Source organism: Culex quinquefasciatus, chromosome 1 (assembly GCF_015732765.1).
Source record: "Culex quinquefasciatus strain JHB chromosome 1, VPISU_Cqui_1.0_pri_paternal, whole genome shotgun sequence".
Taxonomy (NCBI): Eukaryota; Metazoa; Arthropoda; class Insecta; order Diptera; family Culicidae; genus Culex; species Culex quinquefasciatus.
In genome coordinates this window covers 21209572-21236263 of record NC_051861.1, presented here as the reverse complement: position 1 = coordinate 21236263, position 26692 = coordinate 21209572, and the positions used below count along the sequence as shown (strand labels likewise).

General features: G+C 36.4%; 1 protein-coding gene across 2 annotated transcripts in view; it reads left to right on the top strand.

Moving 5' to 3' along the window:
* The first annotated feature begins 6865 nt into the window (after nt 1–6865).
* Nucleotides 6866–26692, top strand: part of LOC6051538 (scavenger receptor class B member 1) — a 28464-nt gene continuing 8637 nt past the window's right edge. Inside the window, exons 1-2 of one of the 2 annotated variants that reach the window (XM_038248856.1) lie at nt 6866–7409; nt 9182–9355. In XM_038248856.1, coding sequence (XP_038104784.1) covers nt 9313–9355 — 43 coding nt within the window. In that variant the 5' untranslated portion in view covers nt 6866–7409; nt 9182–9312. The remainder of the gene's footprint in view (nt 7410–9181; nt 9356–26692) is intronic. The other variant, XM_038248855.1, reaches the window with a different exon arrangement.

Sequence of the window (26692 nt, the reverse complement as noted above, 5' to 3'; positions counted from 1 at the left end):
TCGCAGAAATCCGTTTGCAACTGTCAACGAGCTTTATAGCAGACGCCATTATGGCGCTCGTCGACGCATGAGGTGCTTGACATGGCTCACTGCCATTGCAGTGTGTTGTGGGAAAACCCTACCGCTAATGAGTTTTTGTATGCTGCTTGCCAAGGAGTTTTTCAAGAACGGTTTAATTACACGTTCCGTTTAACCGTTGCTCGCTGTGGAACACAGAGACGCGGCACACTCCAGCAGCGTTACGTCAACCAACAAAAAGGCTTAAACTAACTCACTACGTGGTACACTTAAGTTTATAGGTTAGCTCGGTCACCTGTTTTTGCGCCGGATGTTTATTAGATTATTACACGGTCCTTAGTGTTGATCTTTGTCTGTCACCGCCGCCAGTGACGCGTTGCTTACTGACGCAAATGGGATTTACAGCGGCGCTACAAGTTTTCCCTTTTCGCGGAAGCCAATCCCCCTTTTTCTCACTGGGGGAGGTCACAGTTCCGGTCCGGGGAAAATTACTATCTCCGGAATCGATGGTGATCAAATCAAATGCGGCGACAGATTGATTTGTTTGATTGCAACATCAACGGATCGTAAGGGGACTGTGGGGAGATCGCACGGGTCACGTCCTCCAAATCTTCCTGAGTTGAGCTGAGCTGCCAAGGCAAGTTACAGCTGTAATTATGGGGTAAGAATATGGCGCTCGTTGGATTCTGCACCAGGCCACGTGTTTTGATCAGCAGATTTGCTACGCTAGGTGTCGCTAATATTTGAAGATTGCACTCCAGCGCCATTTTGAAATACTGTTGCCGTAGCCATCAATGACTTTTATTTGTCTTTCAACAGCCCCGCGCAAAAGTCCAACCATCGAATGATTGCTGTAACGGATTCCCTGCGCAGTTGGTGTGATCGCAGACAAAGGCAATAAAACGGTCGAATTTCCGGAACGCCTCCCGGGGCACGAAGTGTCAACAAATGTGACGCAGATTCCATCCCTTGGATGTGACCTCTTCGCCGATATAACCCCCTGGTTGGTTTTTCCGCGTGGCAAGCGCAATTTGTTACGGAACATTGTTGACGTTTGTCCGATTGTTTCAGTCCGATCCACGTGTTGGTCCCGGTGCACAGGCATAACCTTTGGCCGGGTAATTGAACGTCTCAAGCACTCGAGGGAACCCAGATAACACGGACGGAAACCGGCATTAGGCTGTGGGGAGGGGTTTTGCGATTTGTTGTACGTAAATTAGCTTGTTGGTGTTATGCTCTGTTGTCGATAGTATTTTTGAGCAGCTTTTAATTTCAAATATCAATTTAACAATAAAATGCTAAGAAACACCTTTTCCTAAGTTTTAGTTGGAGTGACAAAGTTTGACTCAAAAGCTCAAGGAAACATAGACAATGTAAAGAAATATTGATATTTAGTTTTTCAATTAATCAGTTTTCACTGTACCCAATAAACAGTGTTCTCCAAAGCAAATTTGATAATTTTATGAGACTGTTTTCAAAGTTCTTGAATGAAACTCATCATAGCTTAGCTTAAATAAAGCTGAGACAACAGAGCAGTGCGATTTGCCTTGTTTTTACGACGACGTAAGTGTGGCGTTGAAATCTCTCGAAGCGATCATCCAGATTTGTACACTACGAGTCATTTCCGAGAAGCATGAAACTTTCCCTTGATTGAGGCTTTCAATTGGTAACCGGAAGCTCGTGGCTTCAATTCTAGGTTAGACGTTTGTCATTAAAGCCAGAGAATATCGCTGCACGAGCTGTAGCACGTGATCAATCCGAGCCAATAACAACATTTTTCAAGAAGTTCCTCAAGTATCGCGCGATGAGTTCATGTCTTAATTAAATTTAAATTGAGTTCTCATCCAGTAAATGATACAGGACCTCTCCAATAACTACCCTCTTCGAACGTGCAATCACACGAGGGTGTTGAAGGAGGGTAATCCCATCAAAACACTTAAAAGCGCTCGAAACGATGGAATCGCGTATACTTACCCACGTTAACAATCCCTGTTGGCTAGAATTTACGCTGTCGTACTGCCGTCTAATTTACTGCTGGTTGGCTGTCCGGTTCAGTAGCTCTTCTCGTGTAGCACGGATCTGTGTGCAACACTTAACCTCAACCGGTGACACTCGATCAATACTTGGTTGGGCACGTGTAGCCGACGCTACTACCAGTTGATAAATGTTAATTAATCACTTATTACTAGAACAATTAGAGGGATTCTCGGGGTCAACCAGCAGTGTCGATGATGGGTCCAGCGGTGATTTTTTTCCTTCTCTCCTATACTTTAAACTGATTAGTTCCGTTGAACTTTGTAAGCATTGGGGAGTTGATAGAGGTGAAACATCTACGCGATCAATAAAGTTATAAGCTCAAGCTGTACTGCTGCTGCAGCAGTCATCGAGCCCAGGACTTGTGATGATAAACTAGTGCTGACGTGGGCAGCAAAGGTTAACACTACTTGCTCTACACATGTGGTGATATGCAGCGAGCTGGAGGAAGAATTCATTCAGGTACTTTTTGCTGTCTATGTCCTGAAAAAGCTGCATCACCGGTTGCAAATGACAAAATTAGCTATGCAAAGTTTTTTTTTCTCTCCTTGGACTCGAAAACTGCTGTGAGATTATTGAAGCATGATTAGCACCGCCATTTTTTCCATGCAATAAAAAATGTTGCAAACATCAAAAATTATATTGAATTGGGCTTGTTCAGCAAAGTCCGATCTTTGAACGCTACTTTGTCACTAAGTTAGGGTATCAGGGTAAATTTGCTATATACTATATTTAAAAAAATGCACACGGATAACAGTACTGAAATAGTAGTTTATGCAACAAGTTGCAAAAGAGTGCTGAAAAAATCAAGTTTTGCAACGAGTTCCATACAACATTTTTTGCAATTCCAAAAAACACAAACTGAGTGAATTTTTGTGTCAAATTTTCATGTATTTTGTCAATAAATCGTTTAAATCAAAAAAATGTTGAAAAATGTGACACTTTTCGAAACAAGTGCTGAAAAGTTCAACTTTTCAGCACCCATTTGAGTGCTGAAAAGTAGATCTTTTCAGCATTTATTTTGAAAATTGTTGCTATTTGATTCTGTTATTTTTGGTACAGAAAAGTAGGCTATTTCGTCGTTCCACAATGACAGGAAAAGTAAAAGCCTGCACAGTAAAAAATATCATGGTAATATTACATCTGGGAAAGGTCAGAAAAAATGTGTAATTTTACGTCTGAAAATGTGTAATTTTACCACTTTTCTGTCTAAATTAAGGTAAAAATACATCATAAAAGAGGTAATATTAAACCTTTCGAAATTACAGTTTTGAAATTTACACTTTTTTTACTGTGTGGATAAGGTTCTGTTCTTACTGAGCAATTCTCCGAGATTTCGGTCATTCATTTCTTTGTTTTGTAGTTACACATTTTATTCTGACATAAAAGACGTACCCATTTCCAGATGTGATATTACCATGATTTTTTTCCTGTGCTGAAAAGTGGTAAAATTACTCATTTGTTTCTGTGTACAAAAATGATGTATGAAAATTCTAAAATCTGTATCTTTTGAAGGATTTTTTTATCATATGTCTATATGATATGTCTTTGGCAAAGTTGATGGTATGATTAAGGAATACTCTGAAAAAAATAATACAGGATAAAAAATGGTGTTTTTAATTTCACTTTTTGTCACTAAAACTTGATTTACAAAAAACACTATTTTATTTTTTTTATTTCCTGATATGTTTTAGGGGACATATTATGCCAACTTTTCAGAAATTTCCAGAGTGGATAAAAAATCTTCGAACGAGTTATCAATTTTTGAATCAATATTGTTTTTTTTTTAAATCGAAATACTGGTCGCAAAAATGTTTCAACTTTTCGTGTAAAATCGAATTTGAAATTGTGAAATTGTGATAAAGTGCACTGTTTTGCCTTCCTCACTGAAGTAATCCTGCTCTAAAAATGAACTTCGTATAAAAACGTCGTAGACCCACCTTCATGTATACATATCGACTCAGAATCGAAAACTGAACAAATGTATGTGTGTATGTGTGTGTGTATGTGTGTATGTATGTGTGTGTGTATGTGTGTGTGTGTATGTATGTATGTGACCAACAAACTAGCTCATGTTTCTCGGCACTGGCTGAACCGATTTGACCCAAATTTGTTGACTTGGTTTAGGGTCCCATAGATCGAGTTTTATACAGATTGAAGTTTCGATATGTAGTTCAAAAGTTATGTATAAAAATGTGTTTTCACATATATTTGGATCTCACTTAACTGTATGTAAACTATGTCCGGGTCCATCATCCGACCCAACGTTGGTTAGGTTATCGAAAGACCTTTCCAACGAGTCCAAAACATTGAAGATCTGGCAACCCTGTCTCGAGATATGGCCACTTAAGTGATATTGATATACTTTTTTTGATGCCGGATCTCATTTAAATGTATGTAAACTATGTCCGGGTCCATCATCCGACCCAACGTTGGTTAGGTTATCAAAAGACCTTTCCAACGAGTCTAAAACATTGAAGATCTGGCAACCCTGTCTCGAGATATGGCCACTTAAGTGATATTGATGTACTTTTTTGAAGCCGGATCTCACTTAAATGTATGTAAACTATGTCCGGATCCACCATCCGACCCATTGTTGGTTAGGTTATCAAAAGACCTTTCCAACGAGTCTAAAACATTGAAGATCTGGCAACCCTGTCTCGAGATATGGCCAGTTAAGTGATATTGATGTACTTTTTTGAAGCCGGATCTCACTTAAATGTATGTAAACTATGTCCGGCTCCACTATCCGACCCGACGTTGGTTAGGTTATCAAAAAACCTTTCCAACGAGCCCAAAACATTGAAGATCTGTTAACCCTGTCTCGAGATATGGCCGCTTAAGTGACATCGATTTTTTTTTTTGGAAGCCGGATCTAAAAAATAGATGAAACTTGTGTACAGCCATTGTTGTGAGGAAGGCTCCAACCACATAGGTGGATTAAGTTAGTTTTCAAGTTAAAGCCACACAGCAAAAAATCCGATGGTAAAATCGCATGCAAAAGCATGCACATCACCTTCGTAAAAAAGACACTTAATATTACACGCTGTATGTACATTTTTTGTAAAAACAAAAAAAAAAGTCGCAACCGACGGGAATCTAACCTAGCACCTACAGTAAGGACTGGCGCCATAGCCTGCTCGGCCATCAGACCGATGAAATATGGAACTGATAAACGTATTGTGAGCTTTATATTTCGGTCAAGAAGGTTTCCCATACTGATGGGCTACATATTTCTGAGTGAAATATTACACAGAATTTCATTAAATAATGCAAAACTTTTACACCCAGGCCTTTTACACGCAGCTGGATTATTACATTACTTGCTGTGCATTTTCAGGTTTTTTTTGAAAATAGTCTCAGTTATTCATTTTTGGAAATAAGTGCTCATGTTTGCCCACCCTTGAAAAAATATTTTTGAAATGCTGAGAAAATTCCCATTATTTTGCATTATTGAACTTTGTTGATACGACCATTAGTTGCTGAGATATTGCCATGTAAATATTTAAAAACAGGAAAATTAATGTTTTCTAAGTCTCACCCAAACAACCCACCATTTTCTAATGTCGATATCTCAGCAACTAATGGTCTGCTTTACAATGTTAAAATATGAAACATTCGTGAAATTTTCCGATCTTTTTGAAAACAATATTTAAATAGAATTAAATCAAGACTAACATTTCAAAAGGGCGTAATATTGAATGTTTGGCCCCGACATAAACTTTGAAAAATGTTTGCAACGGCCTTACGCATTTGGATTCAGTGGTTATTTCTTAACATAATGCCAACATGTTAGGTTAATCTTAACATTCCATTGGTCGCTTTCCCCAAGGTGTCGTGGTAAGAGGTCCAGCTTGTCATGATTTCGTTTACTAAGCAATCGGAGGTGGCTTACGAGGCGGTAGCGTTACCACTGGGCTACGAGGTCGATCTTTATACACAGTAGATTGTGATTATAGGTAATGTTTGCTGGCCACGTTTCCCAACTCAAATGACTTTTCAGCACTTCTTGGGCGATTAAGAGTATGCCATTTCGTCACTCTTAAAGAACAGGAAAAGTAAGCAGTAAGTGGGACTGGTGGAGTATTGGAGTGCCTGTACAAAAGTTGCAGTTGAATGATTAAAAAAATAAAGATTTATCAATTTCCCGTCCGGTTGATGTGATTTGATCATTACAGCAATGAGCATTATGCAAACATATGCAAATTAACTTCCCACTGTAAATTATAATTTCCACTGGAAGGATGTACTTTTTAATCGTCAAAGAAATAACTAATAACATAATCTATAACTTATGACACTGTCGATTCTTGTTTCGCCATTAGCGAATGCTAATAATACGAGTGAGAAGCTTGTTGATCCATTCAACGAATTCACCTGCGAATTTCTTCGTTAATAGTATAATAGCGAGTTGATTACAAGTTGTTAATTGTCAGCAAAGAGAACATCGACTTTTATTCAACATGAGAGAAATAGAGAGAGTCAATTTCAATCTCCGTATAGCAAAAGGATCCTGTCGGATACGATCGTCGATCAGTTCTCGCGCCGGAGAATGAGAGCGCTGAGAATTCTCCGTGAGATTCTTTTAAAAATGTTCGTTTCTCCATGCTTGCATGCGGAGACGCGCGGTACTTCGTGAGCTCGGCCACTTGGGGTTCGTGCCTTCGCGCTCGCCGCGCTCACTCTCCGTTTGTTTACAGCTCTCTTCTAGTGGATTCGTGCTTCTGCAGCTGGCGCCAGCTGATCGAACTTCTCCTAGAAGTCACACGCGCGAAGTTCTTTTGTTGCGCTTTCGTTCGTTCTTTCTTTTCTCGCGACCTGACCTGACTTGGCCCACGTTGTTGCTGTTGTTGCGCGTCGTATCAGCGTGCTCGGCTTAGTAGTTGCGCTCGGCTCAGTGTTGACGGCGACGCACTTCCTTGCCGTCGTATAAAAGCCGTTTGCCCGGTGATGCTGGACTCCTATTTTCTCGCGGACTTTCAACTGGCTAGGATCACCGAGCGCGCGATCGCGAAACCGGACGGGTTTAATACGTTCTTTCTCCTCGTAACGTGACATTCCTTGTACTTATTAGGATGATTTGAGTGACAATCCGAGAAGTGATAAAAGTGTAACGGGGTTTGATGGACATTAAGAGTGATTTGGTGGAATAATCCTAAAAAGGACTTTCAGTGATATTTGTTGGTGAAAAACTGTGAATACTTTGGAGAACAGTAGTGTGAAGAACTTAGTACGTGGAAAAATATTAGTGGAAAAAGCCATTCAAAGCTATAAAAAGCTGCAGTTCTGTGAGAAACATAACGGTACGTGCGGGAAATCCCAGTTTAGAATTGTTAATCAAAACCAACGGAAAACAGGTGAACTCATTTGGGAAACGTCTACCGGTTGTCGTGAGAGGCAAAAAAGTTATGTTGATGTTTTTTTCTCACGGGAAATGTTGTTCAGTTGTCATAAAACAAGTGATTGTTCAATTGATCAGACGCTGTAAAGTATTCGTAATGAAGTGGAAAGTTTCTGAATTTGAAAATTTTAATAAAATTTTATAAAAACGTATATTAAAAAAATAAAACTGCACTCATTTAGAAATTTGGTTGTTTTTTCGATAAAAATAAAATTTCATTTATTTAAAATTACTTATCGGAATCAATTGACTAACTAATCACTACCTTAATTTTTTTACCAATTTGCTTGAGCGTCTTACATTCGATTGTTGTACCCTTATGCTTTTTATCAACATTAATTTGAAAAATATTTGTATCATTCTAAGTGCGCTTGCAACGTAAAAACATATTTAATATTTTCTATCTTTTTGGAAGAAAAATGCAATAATTTTGAGTTAATGTAATATGTTTTTGATTTTTTATTATTATTTTTTTGTTATATGCATACGTTTAAACTAACAATCTATTATCTGTTAATAACATACTTAACTTATAATCTTCAATCTGTAAAGCAAAAGAGCTCTCACAAAAGAATTTTTTTACCAATTTTTACTGTACATAACAAAAGAATTTCCACGTGAGTACAGTTTTCTTCTTAGAAATTCTTTTGATTGCTACAACAAACAGATGTCAAATGTTTTGATAAAATTTGGAATATGGTTTTATCAACAAATTAATTTTAATTATAAATAAATCGTTTTTTCGTTTGTGGTTGTTACTGAAACCGCTTTTAAAAGAAACTGTTTTTTTTTAAATAAATAGATAACAAATTATTATAACTTGTAGCTCCAATGGGGTCAACTTACGCGAAGTACCAAGGGGGTCAAAAAACTATCCTAAGTTACAATGAAAAAGGCATTTCCAACTTTTTTCCAAGTGTTCAAAAAGCCGGTGAAGTTGCATTTCCAACTTTTTTGACCCCGTTAGGTGTTAACAAATGTTCTTAAGCTTGTCATTAAGGCATCCATATTATTTAGAAAATTGAAAATATATTATCATTAAACTCTTAAAAATATTTTGATGTGAGTATTAAGTAAGGTTTTAATTGATCAAATTGTCAAACATTTTGTCTCAACTTCAAAAGCTCAGAATAACTTCGGCGTGAAATCCATCGCAACAAACATTGGTCTGTGATTTCGTCACAGAATTTTTTTTCTTATGATGTTTCAAAAAAAATGTAGACGCTTTCATACACTTACTTGAAGTTTTTTTTAGAATGGTTCAGTGTATGAATTTGGCTAACATTTCAATACAGCTTATCGCGTTTATTAACGGATCTCTGTTAAAAGTCCACTCACGTATTATGCAACTTCTTGTCGTAAAGTACATCCCACTTGCCGGTTGCAGTGAGGCGTCCAGCAACGGTAACAGAAAGAAGATGAGGAGCGTTTATATAATCCCATGTAGTACTTCTACCTACCCCGAAGTCTCTTACCAGAACCGTATGAGAGTGTTGACAAATTACTCGCTCCGTGATGACACTTCACATCGGCATCACTAGCGGTGTCTAATAGAGTTTAGGGGATTTCACAATTCGGTTGATTAACTATTCAAGATTTGTCTTTTTTAAATTCAGTAGCACTTCCGTTGTTCTATGTTTGAAAGAATATTCGATTTTAGCTACAACATATGTTGTTCATTTGTATATTTGTTTTCTTAACGCTTAATTTTCTTTTTCTCAATTTCAGGAATAACCCAGTAGTGCTCAGAATGGCAGCGGCTAAAGTGTCTGTGCAGTAGAATCAAACAAAACGTTGACAGCTTAGGCAGAATATAAACTTTCTTGTGGTGTGGTTAGGATTTTGGAGGCCCGTCAGCCATGACGACTACACCGGTTTTCCCGATGGATGCTGGCCAAAAGCGTAAGTTAACCTAGTTTGGTTTGTTTGCGGTAATATTTGGTGAACGTCACAGCTCGATCTACAATCTATTTTGAGCTGCGTAATTGCGTTTGAAGCTTTGCAATTCAAAAAGGGCGTATGCAAATCCATAAACTCTGAAACTGCTCAAGTTTAGCCTCAAACCTGTACTTATTGTCACACACACACACAAACACGTGTGATCCGTCATCGAAACCGCAACTAGGAAGCCCCCAACGGAAGATACGCAAAAACGTCCATTCACGTACCGGTAATAACCTAGCCCTGGAGCAGCCGGCAAAGGGCTCTGACCAATTAACCACGGGCAATAACACGTGAATGATAATCTATGATTGGACGCTATCGACCCGAAGCGATTGATAGAACAGATCACCGCACCGGAAACCGGTTCGAACCCAATAATGTGTACGACCCAGTTTGCTCGAAGGAACGTCAATTACAGTTGTTCTGGGTTGATCGGAAGTCCACATGCTGGTGATTGGAGTTGATACGCACAATGACATTGAACTACAAAACCTTAAATTTTGAAATTACTAAACATATAAATGCTATGGTGCCTATCTAAGAAGTCAGGCTGTTTCATGGATGCATTCTAAGAAAGGAAGATTCGCCGGAGAGCGGATTTTTTTTTAAATTTGAATGGAATTGAATTCGCTGCAGCTTTAACAACTCAATTTTGACCTTTTAATTTAAATACGTGAGCAAGCAAGCTTCAATCAAAAAATTTTTAAAATAATTTGTTTTTTTTTTTTAGTGAGAATTGGTGATTTTGAAAACCAGGTCAATAACCTGCCAAAGGAACGTTCCACTAGCATGCTCCAAAATGATTTTAAATATTCCGGACAGCTATAGAACTACTTTTTACTACTAACTGTAACAATAAAGTCTGCAAGCTCTTAATTAAAGACTCACTCTAAACTCCCTGGTTGACTAACCGTAAAATTTAACAAGATTTGCCTACGATTACAGGGTCGTTTCCGCAATTTTGTGCAGATTTGCGTCATTCAAAAACAGGTTGGAGCTCCCACGAAAAAAAAATTTAAGCACTTTTGGTGCAATTTATTTGCTCTCAGAGGCCATTATCCTCAGGTGACAGTTTTACAGTTGAATACGCCAAGCCAAGGCAGATAAATTGTATTGTAAAAAGATAACTGACAAAAATCAGTTATCAGAACGAAAACTAAATCTTATCAAATTTATGGTACGCTTATATAACAACGTTCCATGAAATGAAATGGATTTGTCCTTGGTTCCCAATTTCATGAACGTTTGTCTACGATATAAAACAAAAAACCTAAACTGGTCAACTTTTTGTTGGCATTTAAATATTTAAAAAATTAGATGAATTCATCCATGCTCACTGAAGATTTATAAACTCCATAAATCATAATTTCCTGGCTGGCTGAGAAGTTAATTAAAGTATCGTGGGAGTTTCCGATTATTTACCCAAGTAACAAATGATATGCTTAGTATTCTTATAAGTTTTTATTAAAGTTTTAAAAAGTGCAATAAAGTATTACTAAAGCTTTGATTAAAACCTACTTGTTTTATGGTCACAAAACTTAATAATATTTTCAAGATTTCTTCAAGATTATGTTAGGAATTATATATTAGGTTTTAATTTGGTTTTATTCCTTACACTTTAAACTATCTTGAAGAGGTTGTTTTTGTTGCCAAATAACTTTAACAAAGTCTGCCTTAAATCAGTCCCGTCTTCAAAAGCATTTTTACAATCCTGTAAGACTTAAACTGCCAGTGTCTCTGCAACTTCGTTCGGTGCAGAACGTGAAGCTGTTTCTAAACAATTATTCATGAATATTCAGTTAGATTATTCATTTCTACGTTCAAGGTGTAATAAAAATGGCTTTTTGTTGTTTCTTATTGTGTTTTAGTTATGATGAAAAAAAATATATATATAAAATTTTCCTGAAATAGTTATTACTGAAATAGTTATTACCATTTTCCCGTGTTGCTAAAGACTATTGAGATTTAACAAGGACTGGCATAAATACTTAAGGTATACAAAAGCCTGAACGCAAACGCAAAACTTTATATTCCTAAATTAGTCTTCAATAAAACCCATCAGATCTGGTTTTCTGTATTGTTACGCCCAATAATTGACAGTTGCGCGCAAGGTGTCATTTGTGCTATTGTTGCAGTTTTCTGTATCTTTTTGTGAATAACTATTTCAATCAATAATAACGTCATGATTCGAAATCCGGACACTTAGTACCATATTATTTTTGTTATAGCTGGCAAAAAATCATGTAATATGTTGGAAATGTAGAAATATCATCAGGATTTAGTATAAACAGTCAGTTTCAAGAGAGTGCATGCAAAATATGTCTTTTAAAACAATTTTTCATCAGAATTTGAAAATTAAAATGACTTGTTGTGCTTCGAATCCCGGACACAGTTAAAAGCTGATTCGAAATCCGGACACTTTTGCTTCGAATTCCGGACACTCGGTTTTGCTTATGAATCGCACAAATTTGGACTGAAATGTTAGTGAATTGCATTCTTTAGGTCTCAAATAAGCTGTTAACATCAAAACAATCGATAGTTTGTATAAAAATTTGCTAGAATTTAAGGAAATCAAAAACATAAATTTCTGCTTTGCCTTCCCGGTGCTTCGGACGCGTATGAAATATTTCAGTTGAAATGTTTCACAATTTTGGTAAACTTATAATTTTATTTTATTTAATTGTTTTTTCATTAACTACAGCGTCCAAACGAACTTTAAATGAAAGTTGATGTTAGAATTCATCAAATAACACCGTTTTGACATTCATAATGCGAACTTATATCCAAATAATTGATAAAACAAGTTGAAGTGTCCGGGTTTCGAAGCGTCCGGGAATTCGAATCATGACGTTATAGCATTCAAGAATAATTACAGACTTCAAGAAAACCTTTTTCCAAGCCAAGCAGTTTTAATCTTGTTTTGAAGAGCTCTATAATGTATTTATAAAGCACACATTAAAACTGGTATGTTTTAACATGCTCCTCAAAAATACTCTTGATAACCTCCTAAAATGGTCCATTTTGGCTTTAATGTTGATTTAACTGGTATTTAACTCAGCATGTAGGACCATAAAGCACTTAATTTGAACTTTATTAAGAATTCTACAGAAACTCTTTGAGACTATTACAAAACTGAAATTGTTACTTGGGTATGAATCATATTTGAACCAAACACGGATCCAAATTTAAACATTTAGGTGTGATTTATTTATACGCATGAGTGGATGTCCGCACCGTTGGTGATAGTTTTGTACGATGTTTCTTAATTTAATCAATCTCTTGCTCGCCTTCGACAGACCATACTAACTGATCAATGAAATAGCCTAATTTGAAGGCAAATTTCACATCGTACCTTTTGATTAGCCTTCGGTCAGAATTCAGAGTTAATCATTTAGTATAAATTAACTTAAGACACAACAAAAAAGTTGAAAGTTTAAAGCAATTAGTTGTATCAATGCTGAAATATGCCAAAACTATTTAAAATTAAAAGCAGCAACAGGAAACAGATTGAAATCTTTTACTGTAATTTCCAATTTAATATGAATTTTTGATCCACCTTCCTGCGATATGCACATCCTTGAGCACACGAGGGAGGCTCTCCCACGTGAGCGGGGTTGGCCTGGCCGGGGGCCATACTCCTCCCCCTTGCTGATTGTGCTGCTGCGGCCGGCCGGTACAGTCCACACCCTAGTCAAAGATCGGCCCGGGGGTGCTCTATGTTTATCTTGCGATTACTTGTTTCAGCTTAGCATTCTCGCCGAGGGGGCAATAAAAGTGAACTCGCGAGCACGATTTCGCACGGGGAAACAGATTTGGCGCTGTTGGTCCGACAAATATTGAAGATTTTTTTTTTGAAATTTTGTTACAAAGTTATCGCAAGAATTGCAAATTGAAAGCAAACAACGGAAGTATCACATAGAATTAAATTTTATGAATTTTCAAATAGCAGTTAAGTACTGTATTCTTTTTTGATGAGCAAAAAACTCAAGCTGTTACTAACAGTCTCATGTGCCTGACTAATGCACTGTGTGAGCCGCCTGGCGGCACACGCGACGTTCCCGCTGCAATCGGTAATGAGGTTGACAGAAGGGTCAACTGTCATAAAATTAATTCCATTTCCTGACAAACCGAGAAACCCCCCTTTTATTGACTGCAAGGAACGCAAAGGCAATAAAATTGACAGCCGTTCTGATTGGTTAGGAGTAAATGTGAAAGTTCAAGTGTTTTAAATTGGCATCGTAATTGTTGATGCGACTTTTTGAAAAGTTATCTCCTGTTTAATTTGGTGGGGAAAAGAACCCGGTTTACTTTTAAGTTAATGATTAATAAATTAGGACTTTTTCTCTTTTTTTTTCTGGCTTGTTAAGTGCTAATGGACCTAGTTCTTAGTTTGTGAAGTGCATGTTGACAAAAACCTTTACAAACTCTGTCGAGTCATGCTAGCTTGTCGTAGCTTTATTACAGCTTCTTCTTTTATTATTCATTGGCTGGGCGGTCCGAGTAAATATTTCTCCACTCGCCAAGGATAGCGTTGAGGCAGACAGCTGATGACTTTTGTTAAAACATTGCTGATGAATCTTTCATATTAAGGAATGTGATCTTGCTGTCGTATGCAGTTTAATTAACTTATAACTCACTAGATGACTTAATTTAAACTCGGAACTGAAGACTTACAGTGTGCACACCGATGCGATAAGATCAAACTGCACTAATGTTCTCGATTTCCCAGAATCGTCAGATCATCGCGCGCTTTCTACCTTGAAGAGTGCACACTGCGCGACAGCCAACAAGAAATGGAAAAAGCGCAATAAAAATGGAACTTAATCGCTTGTACTAGTCTTGTGGTCTTGCCTGGCGGCCACCGGGTAAAGTAGCCGCGAGGCAAGGTCACAGATATCGTCACTCCGCGAACTGTCCGTTGACTCTTCTTAAGTCATACATGTGGCAGCGCTCTCATGATCTCCGTGGGGACATTAAATATTTATGTGACCGAGGATACGAGACACGGTTGTAGACACATTTGGAGCGCTTGGAATCTGGTTCCACATCGGAAGTGACTTGAGCGAGAACAAGTGACGAACCCCACTGCCTGATGGGAACCAGCCAGTGTAATAGTCGCGTTTCGTGACGGCAATTTCCCCGGAACATCATCAAGTCCGCGCCAGGGACATTCCTTCGCATTTGAACTCTGACTGATTGTGTCTGGTTGGTTTTTATTGCGCGAGGAATGATGGCCCTTGGCGTAGGGCAGGGCTGCAAGACCACGAAAGCACGCGCAACTCGCGTCGGAGTCTCAGACTAAATCGATTCTAATTATATGCTAATCGCGCACGCGCCAACCGAGAGCTACCGCACTCACCAGCTGCAGATTGTATCGTTGCATTACAGTACGCTAACATCATCATCATCATCAACATCGTCGGAATTGTCAGATAGAGTGGAGTCTAATTGGCAACGGTGCATCTATTTCCTAGTAGATCTTTTGTCCGGGGGGTGGTCGGTTCAAGATCTGCTGCACTAAAGCAGGCTTAAGTACGCTTTTATTATGCATTCCACGTAAATGCTCGCTAGTACGGTGAAAGTAAAAATCCCCGTAGTTGTCGACGGGAGACCGTTCTCCAAATGTGATTTCTGAGGAAGAATTATTTTTTGACGCGTGAATCATCATATACTTGAGCAGTTCTTCCAGATTTCGGTCATTCGATTTTTTCTGTATTTTTTAATCCGGCTGAAACTTTTTAGGTGCCTTCGGTATGCCCAAAGAAGCCATTTTGCATCATTAGTTTGTCCATATAATTTTCCATACAAATTTGGCGGCTGTCCATACAAAAGTGATAAATGAAAATTCAAAAAACCGTATCTTTTGAAGGAATTTTTTGATCGATTTGGTGTCTTCGGCAAAGTTGTAGGTATGGATACGGACTACACTGGAAAAAAATAATTCACGGTAAAAAAATTTTGTGATATTTTATTTAACTTTTTATCACTAAAACTTGATTTGCAAAAAAACACTATTTTTATTTTTTTTTATTTTTTTATATGTTTTAGAAGACATAAAATGCCAACTTTTCAGAAGTTTCCAGGTTGTGCAAAAAATCATTGACCGAGTTATGAATTTTTTAATCAATACTGATTTTTTCAAAAAATCCAAATTTTGGTCGCAAAATTTTTTTAACTATTAACTTCATTTTTCGATGTAAAATCAAATTTGCAATCAAAAAGCACTGTACTGAAATTTTGATAAAGTGCACCGTTTTCAAGTTAAATCCATATTTAGGTGACTTTTTAGAAAATAGTCGAAGTTTTTATTTTTTAAATAAGTGCACATGTTTGCCCACCTTTGAAAAAAATATTTTTGAAAAGCTGAGAAAATTCTTTATATTTTGCTTATTCGGACTTTGTTGATAAGACCTTTAATTGCTGAGATATTGCAATGCAAAGATTTAAAAACAGAAAAAATGATGTTTTCTAAGTCTCACCCAAACAGCCCACCATTTTCAATGTCGATATCTCAGCAACTAAGGCCGATGCAAATATTTAAAAAAGTTTTTGTCCCTCGGTCCTGGCCGAGGTCAAGGGGAGGGCAAAAAAATATAGAAATTTAAATAACAAGCCATAATCTTCACATTTAAATGAAAAAAGTGTTTTAAAATGCATTTTACACTAGTTCAGTTGTTTTGCAATCATTAGTTTTCAAAAAATCTAAGATCTGACAAAAACAAAAATTGTATCGAAAAAAAAGATTTTGCATCGAAAATTTTCAAAAAATCTTAAGATTTTTTAATAAACCCAAACATGCTAAAAATGATTTTAAACGCAGGAGAATGTATTTTAATTTGATTTCAGCACTTGAATTTTCATTGAAATTTTGAAGTTTATTGTAAAAATATTTTTTTTGCCCCCTGATTTTTCGGGCCAATTTTGAAGGGGGGGGGGGACAAAAACTTTCAAAAATATTTGTACCAGCCTAATGGTCCGATTTTCAATGTTAAAATATGAAATATTTGTGAAATTTTTCGATCTTTTCGAAAACAATATTTTCAAAATTTTCAAATCAAGACTAACATTTCAAAAGGGCCAAATATTCATTATTACGCCCTTTTAAAATTTTAGTTTTGATTTGAAAATTTTGAAAATATTGTTTTAGAAAAGATTGAAAAATTTCTCAAATATCTGATATTTTAACATTGAAAATCGGACCATTAGTTGCTGAGATATCAACATTGAAAAATGGTGGGCTGTTTGGGTGAGACTTAGAAAACAACAATTTTCCTGTTTTTAAACCTTTGCATTGCAATATCTCAGCAATTAAAGGTCGTATCAACAAAGTCTGAATAAGCAAAATATAGAGAATTTTCACAGCTTTTCAAAAATATTTTTGACAAAAGTGGGCAAACATGTACACTTATTTAAAAAAATGAAAAACTTCGACTATTTTCTAAAAAGTCACCTAAATATGGATTTAACTTGAATACGGTGCACTTTATCAAAATTTCAGTACAGTGCTTTTTGATTGCAAATTTGATTTTACATCGAAAAATGAAGTTGAAAAAGTTTTGCGACCAAAATTTCGATTTTTTGAAAAAATCAGTATTGATCAAAAAATTCATAACTCGGTCAATGATTTTTTGCACAACCTGGAAATGTCTTGGCATTCTATGTCCTCTAAAACATATAAAAAAAAATTAAAAATGGTGTTTTTTTGCAAATCAAGTTTAAGTGATAAAAAGTTAAATAAAAAAATCACCAATTTTTTTTACCGTGTATTATTTTTTTCCAGTGAAGTCCGTATCCATACCTACAACTTTGCCGAAGACACCAAATCGATGAAAAAATTCCTTCAAAAGATACGGATTTTTGAATTTTCATACATCATTGTATGGACAGCCACCAAAATTGTATGGAAAATTATATGGACAAACTAATGATGCAAAATGGCTTCTTTGGGCATACCGAAGGCACCAAAAAAGTTTCAGTCGGATTAAAAAATACAAAAATTTAAATTTAAGAAAAAAGACCGATTCCGTAGAGAATTGCGCACTTGCGATAAATAAAACCTTTTAAAATATCATTATTCCCTCTTGATAAGATAGTATCAAATATGATCGAAGTCTCAATCAGCTCCCCTCTGTGCCGGCTGCACACCGCCATCAATCGGCAAACATTTCAATCGATGTGCCAACAGATTAAGCAAAAATTCTGGGTTTTTTGTCGGCTCGAGGAAAAAAAAAGCAAACTCTCCGTTTCATTCTGTGTGCCGAGCGCCAACAAGTCTCAAGCACGGTGAGTCAATTGTTGGCGGACGGCAAATAATCTCGTCCGACTTTTTGCGACAGGATTGAAGAATTTGTTCACACTCGAGCGAGGAAGAAAGCGCATGATCAAAAGGTAATTTTGCGAATATCTGTTGCCAACTGTAGCAATGATTTGGCTACTTGAATGTTTGAAACCGATTTTCAATTTCGTGCGGCAACCTGGCTGAAACCGAGTTTGGATCATTTTGTCACAGTCATCGTTTGTTTGGGGACATTTCATAACTCAATCTTATTTATGCGAGTCTAATTGGCGACGGAATGCTGGCAAATATTTGAGTGCGTCAATATTTTTCACATCCAGGTGTTTTTTTTTGCATTACGATGACTGGAAATTATGCGTGGGGAATTTTTATTTAATGTGCAAATTGATTTTTTCGGGATTCACGGTCGTTTACGCAAGTATTGGCAGTTTATATGTACGAAAGCATTTAACAAGTCAGATTGTTGCACAAAGCTGGAGTAACATCCGATAATGTTATTATATGAAAGTGTCTTCATTTCAGTTTTTTTTGGAAAATTATTACTTTTAACATTGGTTGAATAAACTAGTATTCAATTTAATGATGCCTGAGTTTATTTTACAAAGAACCAATGAACCACTTTCAAAATTTAATATTTGGGGAACTAGAATATTTTTTAGTGAAATATGTGTTTATAAGACCATTGCCCCGACCCCTCTTCGATTTGCGTGAAACTTTGTCCTAAGGAGTAACTTTTGTCCCTGATCACGAATCCGAGGTCCATTTTTTGATATCTCGTGACGGAGGGGTGGTACGACCCCTTCCATTTTTGAAAATGCGAAAAAGAGGTGTTTTTCAATAATTTGCAGCCTGAAACGGTGATGAGATAGAAATTTGGTGTCAAAGGGACTTTTATGTAAAATTAGACGCCCGATTTGATGGCGTACTCAGAATTCCGAAAAAACGTATTTTTCATAAAAAAAAAACACTAAAAAAGTTTTAAAAATTCTCCCATTTTCCGTTACTCGACTGTAAAAAAAATTGAAACATGTCATTTTGTGGGAAATTTAATGTACTTTTCGAATCTACATTGACCCAGAAGGGTCATTTTTTCATTTAGAACAAAATTTTTCATTTTAAAATTTCGTGTTTTTTCTAACTTTGCAGGGTTATTTTTTAGAGTGTAACAATGTTCTACAAAGTTGTAGAACAGACAATTACAAAATTTTTGATATATAGACATAAGGGGTTTGTTTATAAACATCACGAGTTATCGCGATCTTACGAAAAAAAGTTTTGAAAAAGTTACTTTTTGCGTTTCTCTTTGTTTCTTTCGTCGTCCGTGCCTGTCGCGGGTGACCATAAACGGCCATGATCGATGACGATCAACTTTTTCAAAACATTTTTTTCGTAAGATCGCGATAACTCGTGATGTTTATAAACAAACCCCTTATGTCTATATATCAAAAATTTTGTAATTGTCTGTTCTACAACTTTGTAGAACATTGTTATACTCTAAAAAATAACCCTGCAAAGTTAGAAAAAACACGAAATTTTAAAATGAAAAATTTTGTTCTAAATGAAAAAATGACCCTTCTGGGTCAATGTAGATTCGAAAAGTACATTAAATTTCCCATAAAATGACATGTTCCAAAATTTGTTATAGTCGGGTAACGGAAAATGGGAGAATTTTTTAAACTTTTTTTTGTGTTTTTTTCGAAGAAAAATACGTTTTTTTTCGGAATTCTGAGTACGCCATCAAATCGGGCGTCTAATTTTACATAAAAGTCCCTTTGACACCAAATAGAAATCTCACCACCGTTTCAGGCTGCAAATTATTGAAAAACACCTCTTTTTTCGCATGTTCAAAAATGGAAGGGGTCGTACCACCCCTCCGTCACGAGATATCAAAAAATGGACCTCGGATTCGTGATCAGAGACAAAAGTTACCCCTTAGGACAAAGTTTCACGCAAATCGAAGAGGGGTCGGGGCAACTGCTGTGTGAGTTAGCGGAGAATTACCCATATACAACATATAATATATTTTTTAAACTTTCAAGATCGTTTTCTCATCTTGATTAAATTGCCCATGGAACTTTTATGCAAAACTGAGCAGTGCAGGATGAAAAATAAGAAAATTTAGAGAATTTTTGAATAGTTTTTCCTAATCGCTTACTCAAACGTAATTAAACATGAAAGAAATAACAAATTGTCAACTGTTCATCTCACAGCTAGCCTACCTCATAAATCATTTCAACCATAATAGTCGCTATAATTCGCAGTGACAAATTCTTCCTCTCGATCGTGTTATGAAGATCGTTATGACTGAGCTTGAGGACATCGCCCCCCCCCCCGTTGAGTTGTGTTGAAGCCCAATAACTCATACCCGGCGGTATGACTTAATGGCGGTTGCACCTCCAGAACTAATTTGCTGCGGCATTTCACGACCGGAACTTCCTCCTTCCTGGGCACGTGCTCTGCTCCATTCATCATATGACAGAGCAAACAAACACAAATTGTTTGTAAATTGATCCACCCCGGCCGTACATGACGGGGAAATACCGTTTTGCGTTGGCCTTTTTGCGGAACAAACACGTTTTTATGTACCGTAACCACAGAAATGCGCGCATCCTAATCCGTTGAGGAAGTGCCAAAATGCCGTTTATTCGCACACACGCCACGCGACATTGAACTTGTTGTTGTTGTCGTTGATCTTTATCGCCAAAATATAGACGACGAGAAGACATCTGCGCGACACGTCCGAGCCGTGCCGAGATGGGCGACAGGTTGACAGCTTAAGTCGGGTGTGCGACGGGGAGTTGACATTTAATCGCTGCGTACGACGTGTTATGACTCAATTGTGCGTTGGAATGTTTTAGCTGAAAGGATCGTGTGCATGATGAGTTAGTAGAGTAAATTATTTAAATTTATTTCATTTCTGAAACGTAAAAAGTTTCGAACAATTCATTTCTATAGAACATTATAATGTTAAAAAATAAAGTCGTATTCAAGCTGGAAAAGTGGTTTGAGTATTTGACTATTTATGATGTTTTTTTCAGTTTTCGATTTTTAAGCGACCTTGAGGAAACAGAAATCGGTGCAGAGCAATAAACTTGAACATTTCAGGCTAATAATCACTTGGCTCAAATTTTTGCCCATAAAAACGATCACCACGTGTTTAGATCGATCTGAGAAACTTTTAGCAAAACGGATCACGCTTATGAGTCAGTGATGGGAATTTTCATTGTTAAAATCAATCAGATTTTAATTGGTCTTTTTGCCTTCCTCACTGAGGTAAGGCTATAATCCTGCTCGAAAAATAAACTTTTGAAAAACCGCTCGTAGACCTATATTCATGTATACCTATCGGCTCAGAATCGAAAACAGAACAAATGGCTGTGTGTGTGTATGTATGTATGTTCCCAAAATTCTTGCCAAGTTTCCGCAGCACTGGCTGGACCGATTTTAATCAAACCGGTTGCATTCGACTTGGTTTAGGGTTCCATACATCGCTATTGAATTGTTTGAAGTTTCGATAAGTAGTTCAAATGTTTAGATATAAAAATGTGTTTTCACATATATCCGGATCTCACTTATATGCATTAAAACTATGTCCGGATCCATCATACGACCCATCGTTGGTTAGATTATCAAAAAACCTTTCCAACGAGTCCAAAACATTGAAGATCTGGCAACCCTGTCTCGAGTTATGGCCACTTAAGTGGTATTTATGTACATTTTTATTCCAGATCTAAAAAATAGATGAAATTTGTGTCCAACCCCATCATATCACCCATTGTTGGTAATGAGTGAGGAAGGCTCCAACCACATACGTGGATTAAGTTAGTTTTTATTATTAATAGGGGGCTGTTATAAATATTGGTAAAGGTGGTCAAAACACTTTTTACACATGTGTTTTCTGACTTTATTAAAGATAAATATCAATGGGATTGTATGGGACTTTGGATGATCGAATCACGAACAAAAAAGATTTTATGTGTTTTTTTGTCTTGTTTTTAACATCAAATTCGAGTTTTGCGACCCCATTCAAATCAAATTTGAATGGTTGATTGCCTATAATATAACAGAGTGTATTTTTTTTCAATATTTGATAACCACAATTCTGGCCGCCCTGAGCCGCCTTTAGCGTTTTGGTCTTATTTGATCCGTCTTGGGTCCCATAAGTCCCCATTAAAGTTTATGGAGTTTAGTAAAGAAAAGTACTTCAAAAGTTATGCTGAAAAAATGTTTTTGGCAAATGTCAAAATGCTCTTCATTTATTTTTGTAAGAAATTTATTAAATTTGGAATGTGTTGTTTTATTGGGCACGTTATCTTTTTAGCATAACACTGTATATTAAGTCAAGGAAGAAACAACAGGAGGTCATAAAAAAGACGTTGAAAGACCTTTTCAACGAATACAAGTAATTTAAGATCTGCAAAGTTAAATAAAGAGAACAAGAAGACAAACTATCGGACATTGCTATGTTTGAATTAGAGCGTCCAATTTCGCAGGGTTACAGAATTCCCGGGAAACGGGAAATTTTCCACAAATTTCCCGGGAATTCCCGGGAAATTTGAAATTTTACGAAAATTATTCTGATCCTGTTTGTGTTTGATATTTTGCAACAGAATTGTATAGAACAGCAACTTTAATGTCCAAAATGAGTGTGAGGATTTATGAATGGCTTGAATGCTTGTAAAAATGATGAAACTTTGATAAAATATTGTTGAGAAGTATTTTTTTAATCAAAACGTTTGGACAGTGCAAATCTATGCACCACAACAATAAAATTGCTTTTAAATTTGTCTCAGTGACCATAACATTGAAATGAAAAAGTATAGCATGCAGAAATAATGTTTTTCATGGCAAATGACTTATTTCAGAACAAGTATTTTCAACTTGAGAATAAATAGACAATCATTTAATTTGCCTTAAAAATCTTATTTCTGACGCTACTTAATTTGAAACACTATTTCATGAAAACAAACTCAAAGTTTTACATTATTTCAAGCAAGTTTTTGAAAGATGGTTGCATTTTTTGGGTAATTTTCATATGATTTTTCATGGTTCCATTTATGGTATAATTTTAGTTATATGATTATATGTCCTTATAAATTAATTAGAATAAAATAATTTTTATAGTGTAAAAGTGTTTGAAATTAAATGATATTTATTCATATTAAAAAATTATAACTTCAAACAATTATTTCTCGAATACTTATAAACAAATTCTTTTCGAACTACCCTTTTTGCCTTCCTCACCTTACTGAGGAAAGGCTATAAAATCACTCGAAAACTCAAAACTCAAATTCAATTAGACCCACCTTCATGTATACCTATCGACTCAGAATCGAATTCTGAGCAAATGTCTGTGTGTGTGTGTGTGTAGGGATGTGGGTCTGTGCACCAAAAAATATGCACTCGATTATCTCAGCACTGGCTTAACCGATTTGGACCGTTTTGGTCTCATTCGATTCGTCTTGGGGTCCCGTAAGTCCCTATTGAAAATTACTAAGTTTAGTAAAGTACTTCAAAAGTTACGCTAAAAAAACGATTTTGACTAAAGTCCGGAAGATTGTAAAAGGGTGGTTTTTGTAAGAAACCACAGCATGTTATACATTTTTAGAAAGGTATTTAAAAGATCTTTCCAACGCAACCAATACATTGAAGATCTGACAATCAAAGTTATTAGCAATTAAGTGTTATTTATGCATTTTTTGGAAGCCGGATCTCAGATATCACGATGAAAACGTTGTCCGGATCTATCATGCAACCCGTCGTTGAACAGGTAATCAAAAGACCTTTCCAACTCGTCCAAAACATTGAAGATCTGACAACCCTATCAATAGTTATAAGCACTTAAGAGTTATTTATACACTTTTTGGAGGCTAGTTCACAGATATTTAGATGAAAACGTATTCCAAATATATCATGCGACCTATCTTTGGATAGGTAATTTAAAGACCTTCCCACGAGCGTGTCTATTTTGGATAGCATTACCCTTTGAATGAGAGGAAGGCACCAACCACCTAAGGGTTGATTAAGTAACGTAAATTCAATTTTCATCCAATTTGATCAAGAAAAGGAATAAATATTATCTGAATTAAACCTTGACATGAAATTTACATACAAGCTGATTATTCCAATATGAACAGTAGTTTGAAATGGATTTTAAAATCAAATAAGGTTCTCTTATTATTATTTTTGTATGATTTCAAAACATTGATTCCAAGAAGGTAGGGAAATGTATGCTTCCATTTGTGTTTCGGGAATTCCCGGGAAATTTTCAAATTTCCCGGGAAACAGGAAATATTTTTTCCCAGGAAATTCCCGGGAATTCCCGGGATTTTTTTTTCCCGGGACGGGAAATTGGACGCTCTAGTTTGAATAATTAAACTATTTAATGTGTGGAAGACATCAACCACATTAAGGTGGATTTATTAACTTTTGATTTTGATTTTATTATTTTGAGACAACCCCCCAATCCCATCGTGGACAAATGTTGGATGGTTCATGGGCCATTAGGGTGTAATATCAAAATCGATTTTCCAGCACAGCAATTTTTCAGTTCCTTTTGGGGTCCTAAACAACTCCCCAAAGTTTGGGAACGATTGGTTTAGTCCTCACTTTGCGCAAAGCGATTCAATTTTCCATATAAATTTGTATGGGAAAAACCATTTTTTTGGATTTTGATATTTATAAAATCCACGTTTCACGCTGTACTAAAACCGGATTCATATTCGGATGCTCTGGAAGGTGCTCTACAACTTTCCCGAAGAGAGTATGGTGCTAGCTTGTCCCTGAAAGAAGATACAGCGTCCTCAAAACTCGTCTAAAACGTGATTTTCGAGCAAAAAACACGTTTTAGACGAGTTTTGAACACGCTGTATCTTTTTTTAGGAGCAAGTTAGCACCATACTCTCTTCGGGAAAGTTGTAGAGCACCTTCCAGAGCATCCGAATATGAATCCGGTTTTGATACAGCGTCAAACGTGGATTTTAAAAATATCAAAATAAAAAAAAATGGGTTTTCCCATACAAATTTGTATGGAAAATTGAATCGCTTTGCGCAAAGTGAGGACTAAACCAATCGGTCCCAAACTTTGGGGAGTTGTTTAGGACCCCAAAAGGAACTGAAAACTTGCTGTGCTCGCTGAATTTGGACAACTTTATTTTTTTCCATACAACACCCTAATGGGCCATGTGAAAGTGTTTAACCCATCTCCTAATATATTTTTATGGCAGACATGTCACAAAATAGCACATGATACATTGACAACCTGTTGAAAATTACAGCCCGAGCAGACAAAAATAACTTGGAAATAACATTTTTTGATATTTGAAAATACCAGGCCAATAACATGCAATGTTATTAAAATCAAGATTTGTTATTCGTAGTTATGATTTTTGTTTGCTATTGTTATGTTATTGTAATAACAGACTAATAATATTTTTAGTTATTCTTTGAACAAATCTTTGTTATTATTTTTTGTTATTTTAACATCTAATCCGATCATCCCAATTACAGTTGGAGGTATTCTTCCATAACAAAAAAATGTTATTCCAAAGTTGTTTTGGCTTTCAATCAATATCAGACCGATAACAAATTTTGTTATGATAACATAAACGGATAGACTCTTATGCAAAAAATGTATGTTCAAGATGAGTCCATAACACTTTCTGCTATTTAAACAGTATTTGTTATTGAAATGGCATAAATTTAGTTATTACCATCTATTTGGAACAACATCGACATCAACATCTGCATCCAATAAAATGTTAGTTGTACCTTTTAACCGTTCTCAGCTATATCTTAACCAATGACCGAGAATTTTTCTTCGTTTTAAAAAGTTTTCAATATTAATTTTCCTTGTACCGGGGTATAAAAAATACATTAGATCTTTAGGAAAAGTGTGTTTTTCAAAAGTAGCACAAACAATATCAATAAGCACAAATTTATAAAAAAATACTTCAAGAAAAATAAAAATCAGGGATACTAGAATCTTAAAAAAATCTATTTATTTCAGTATGCAATAATTTTAGTTGTTTATTGATTTTTTTAAAAATAGATCAAATAATAAATCATAATGGGGACCATCCATAAACTACGTGAACCCTTTTACGAAATCTTAGACCCCCCTTCCTCTCTCGTGGACAGTTTCTATACAAAACACATATTTTTTGTATGTAGCGTGAAAAATCGTTGACCCCCCCTCCCCGTAGTTTATGGATGGTCCCTGAATATACATATTTCATGCAATTTGAATGCCCAGAAAGGTTCAAGCTAGGAGAACAGCATTTAACCTCAGCGTGCCTCTAATATTTCCATATCAGAACTGTGACGTTCAGTTACATCTCATAATAAGCGTTTTTTCAAGTGAAATCGAGTTATAAATAGCTCAATAGAAAGTGAGCAAGCAAGTTTCTATCAACAGATTCACAAAATACGTGAAAATCAGCAAATTGGGTGGAGTTAGGTGCGAGAGCCCGCCCGTGCCCAGGGAGGCGAAGTCCTTGTAGTTAAAAGGAAGACACTAGTGGTTGGTACTAGTAGCAATGGTGGCCGACAGCTATAAAGCCAACTTCGTTTTTTAGGTGCGAGCTGCAAACATACGAGAATTTCCCCTAGTCGATCAATTTGTACCGACCATCTTTTAATAAATCTCTTCGTCATCGCGTACTTTCGCACCCCTCACAAGAAGACAAACTATCCGACAGTGACGATTTAACACACTGTACAAAGAGGTAGTGGCATCCCGTCGTTCGCCGCATACCGGTGCGCGCAGGCGGATCGAAGGTTGTCCACCGGGCCATTAAGTGGCTCTAACGATTACCGCAAACAACAACTCGACGCGCCGCGGCTCGACGTTTTGTTTGACAAGTGATGACGAAGTTCTAATAGTACTACAGAGTAGTGCTCGCATACATAAGTGGGTTTGCTGGTATCTCCCTGCTCTCGGTTGACGCAGCCGAAGAAAACAAACGGAATCTACGCTGCGAGCAGCGGTCCTGGAATTT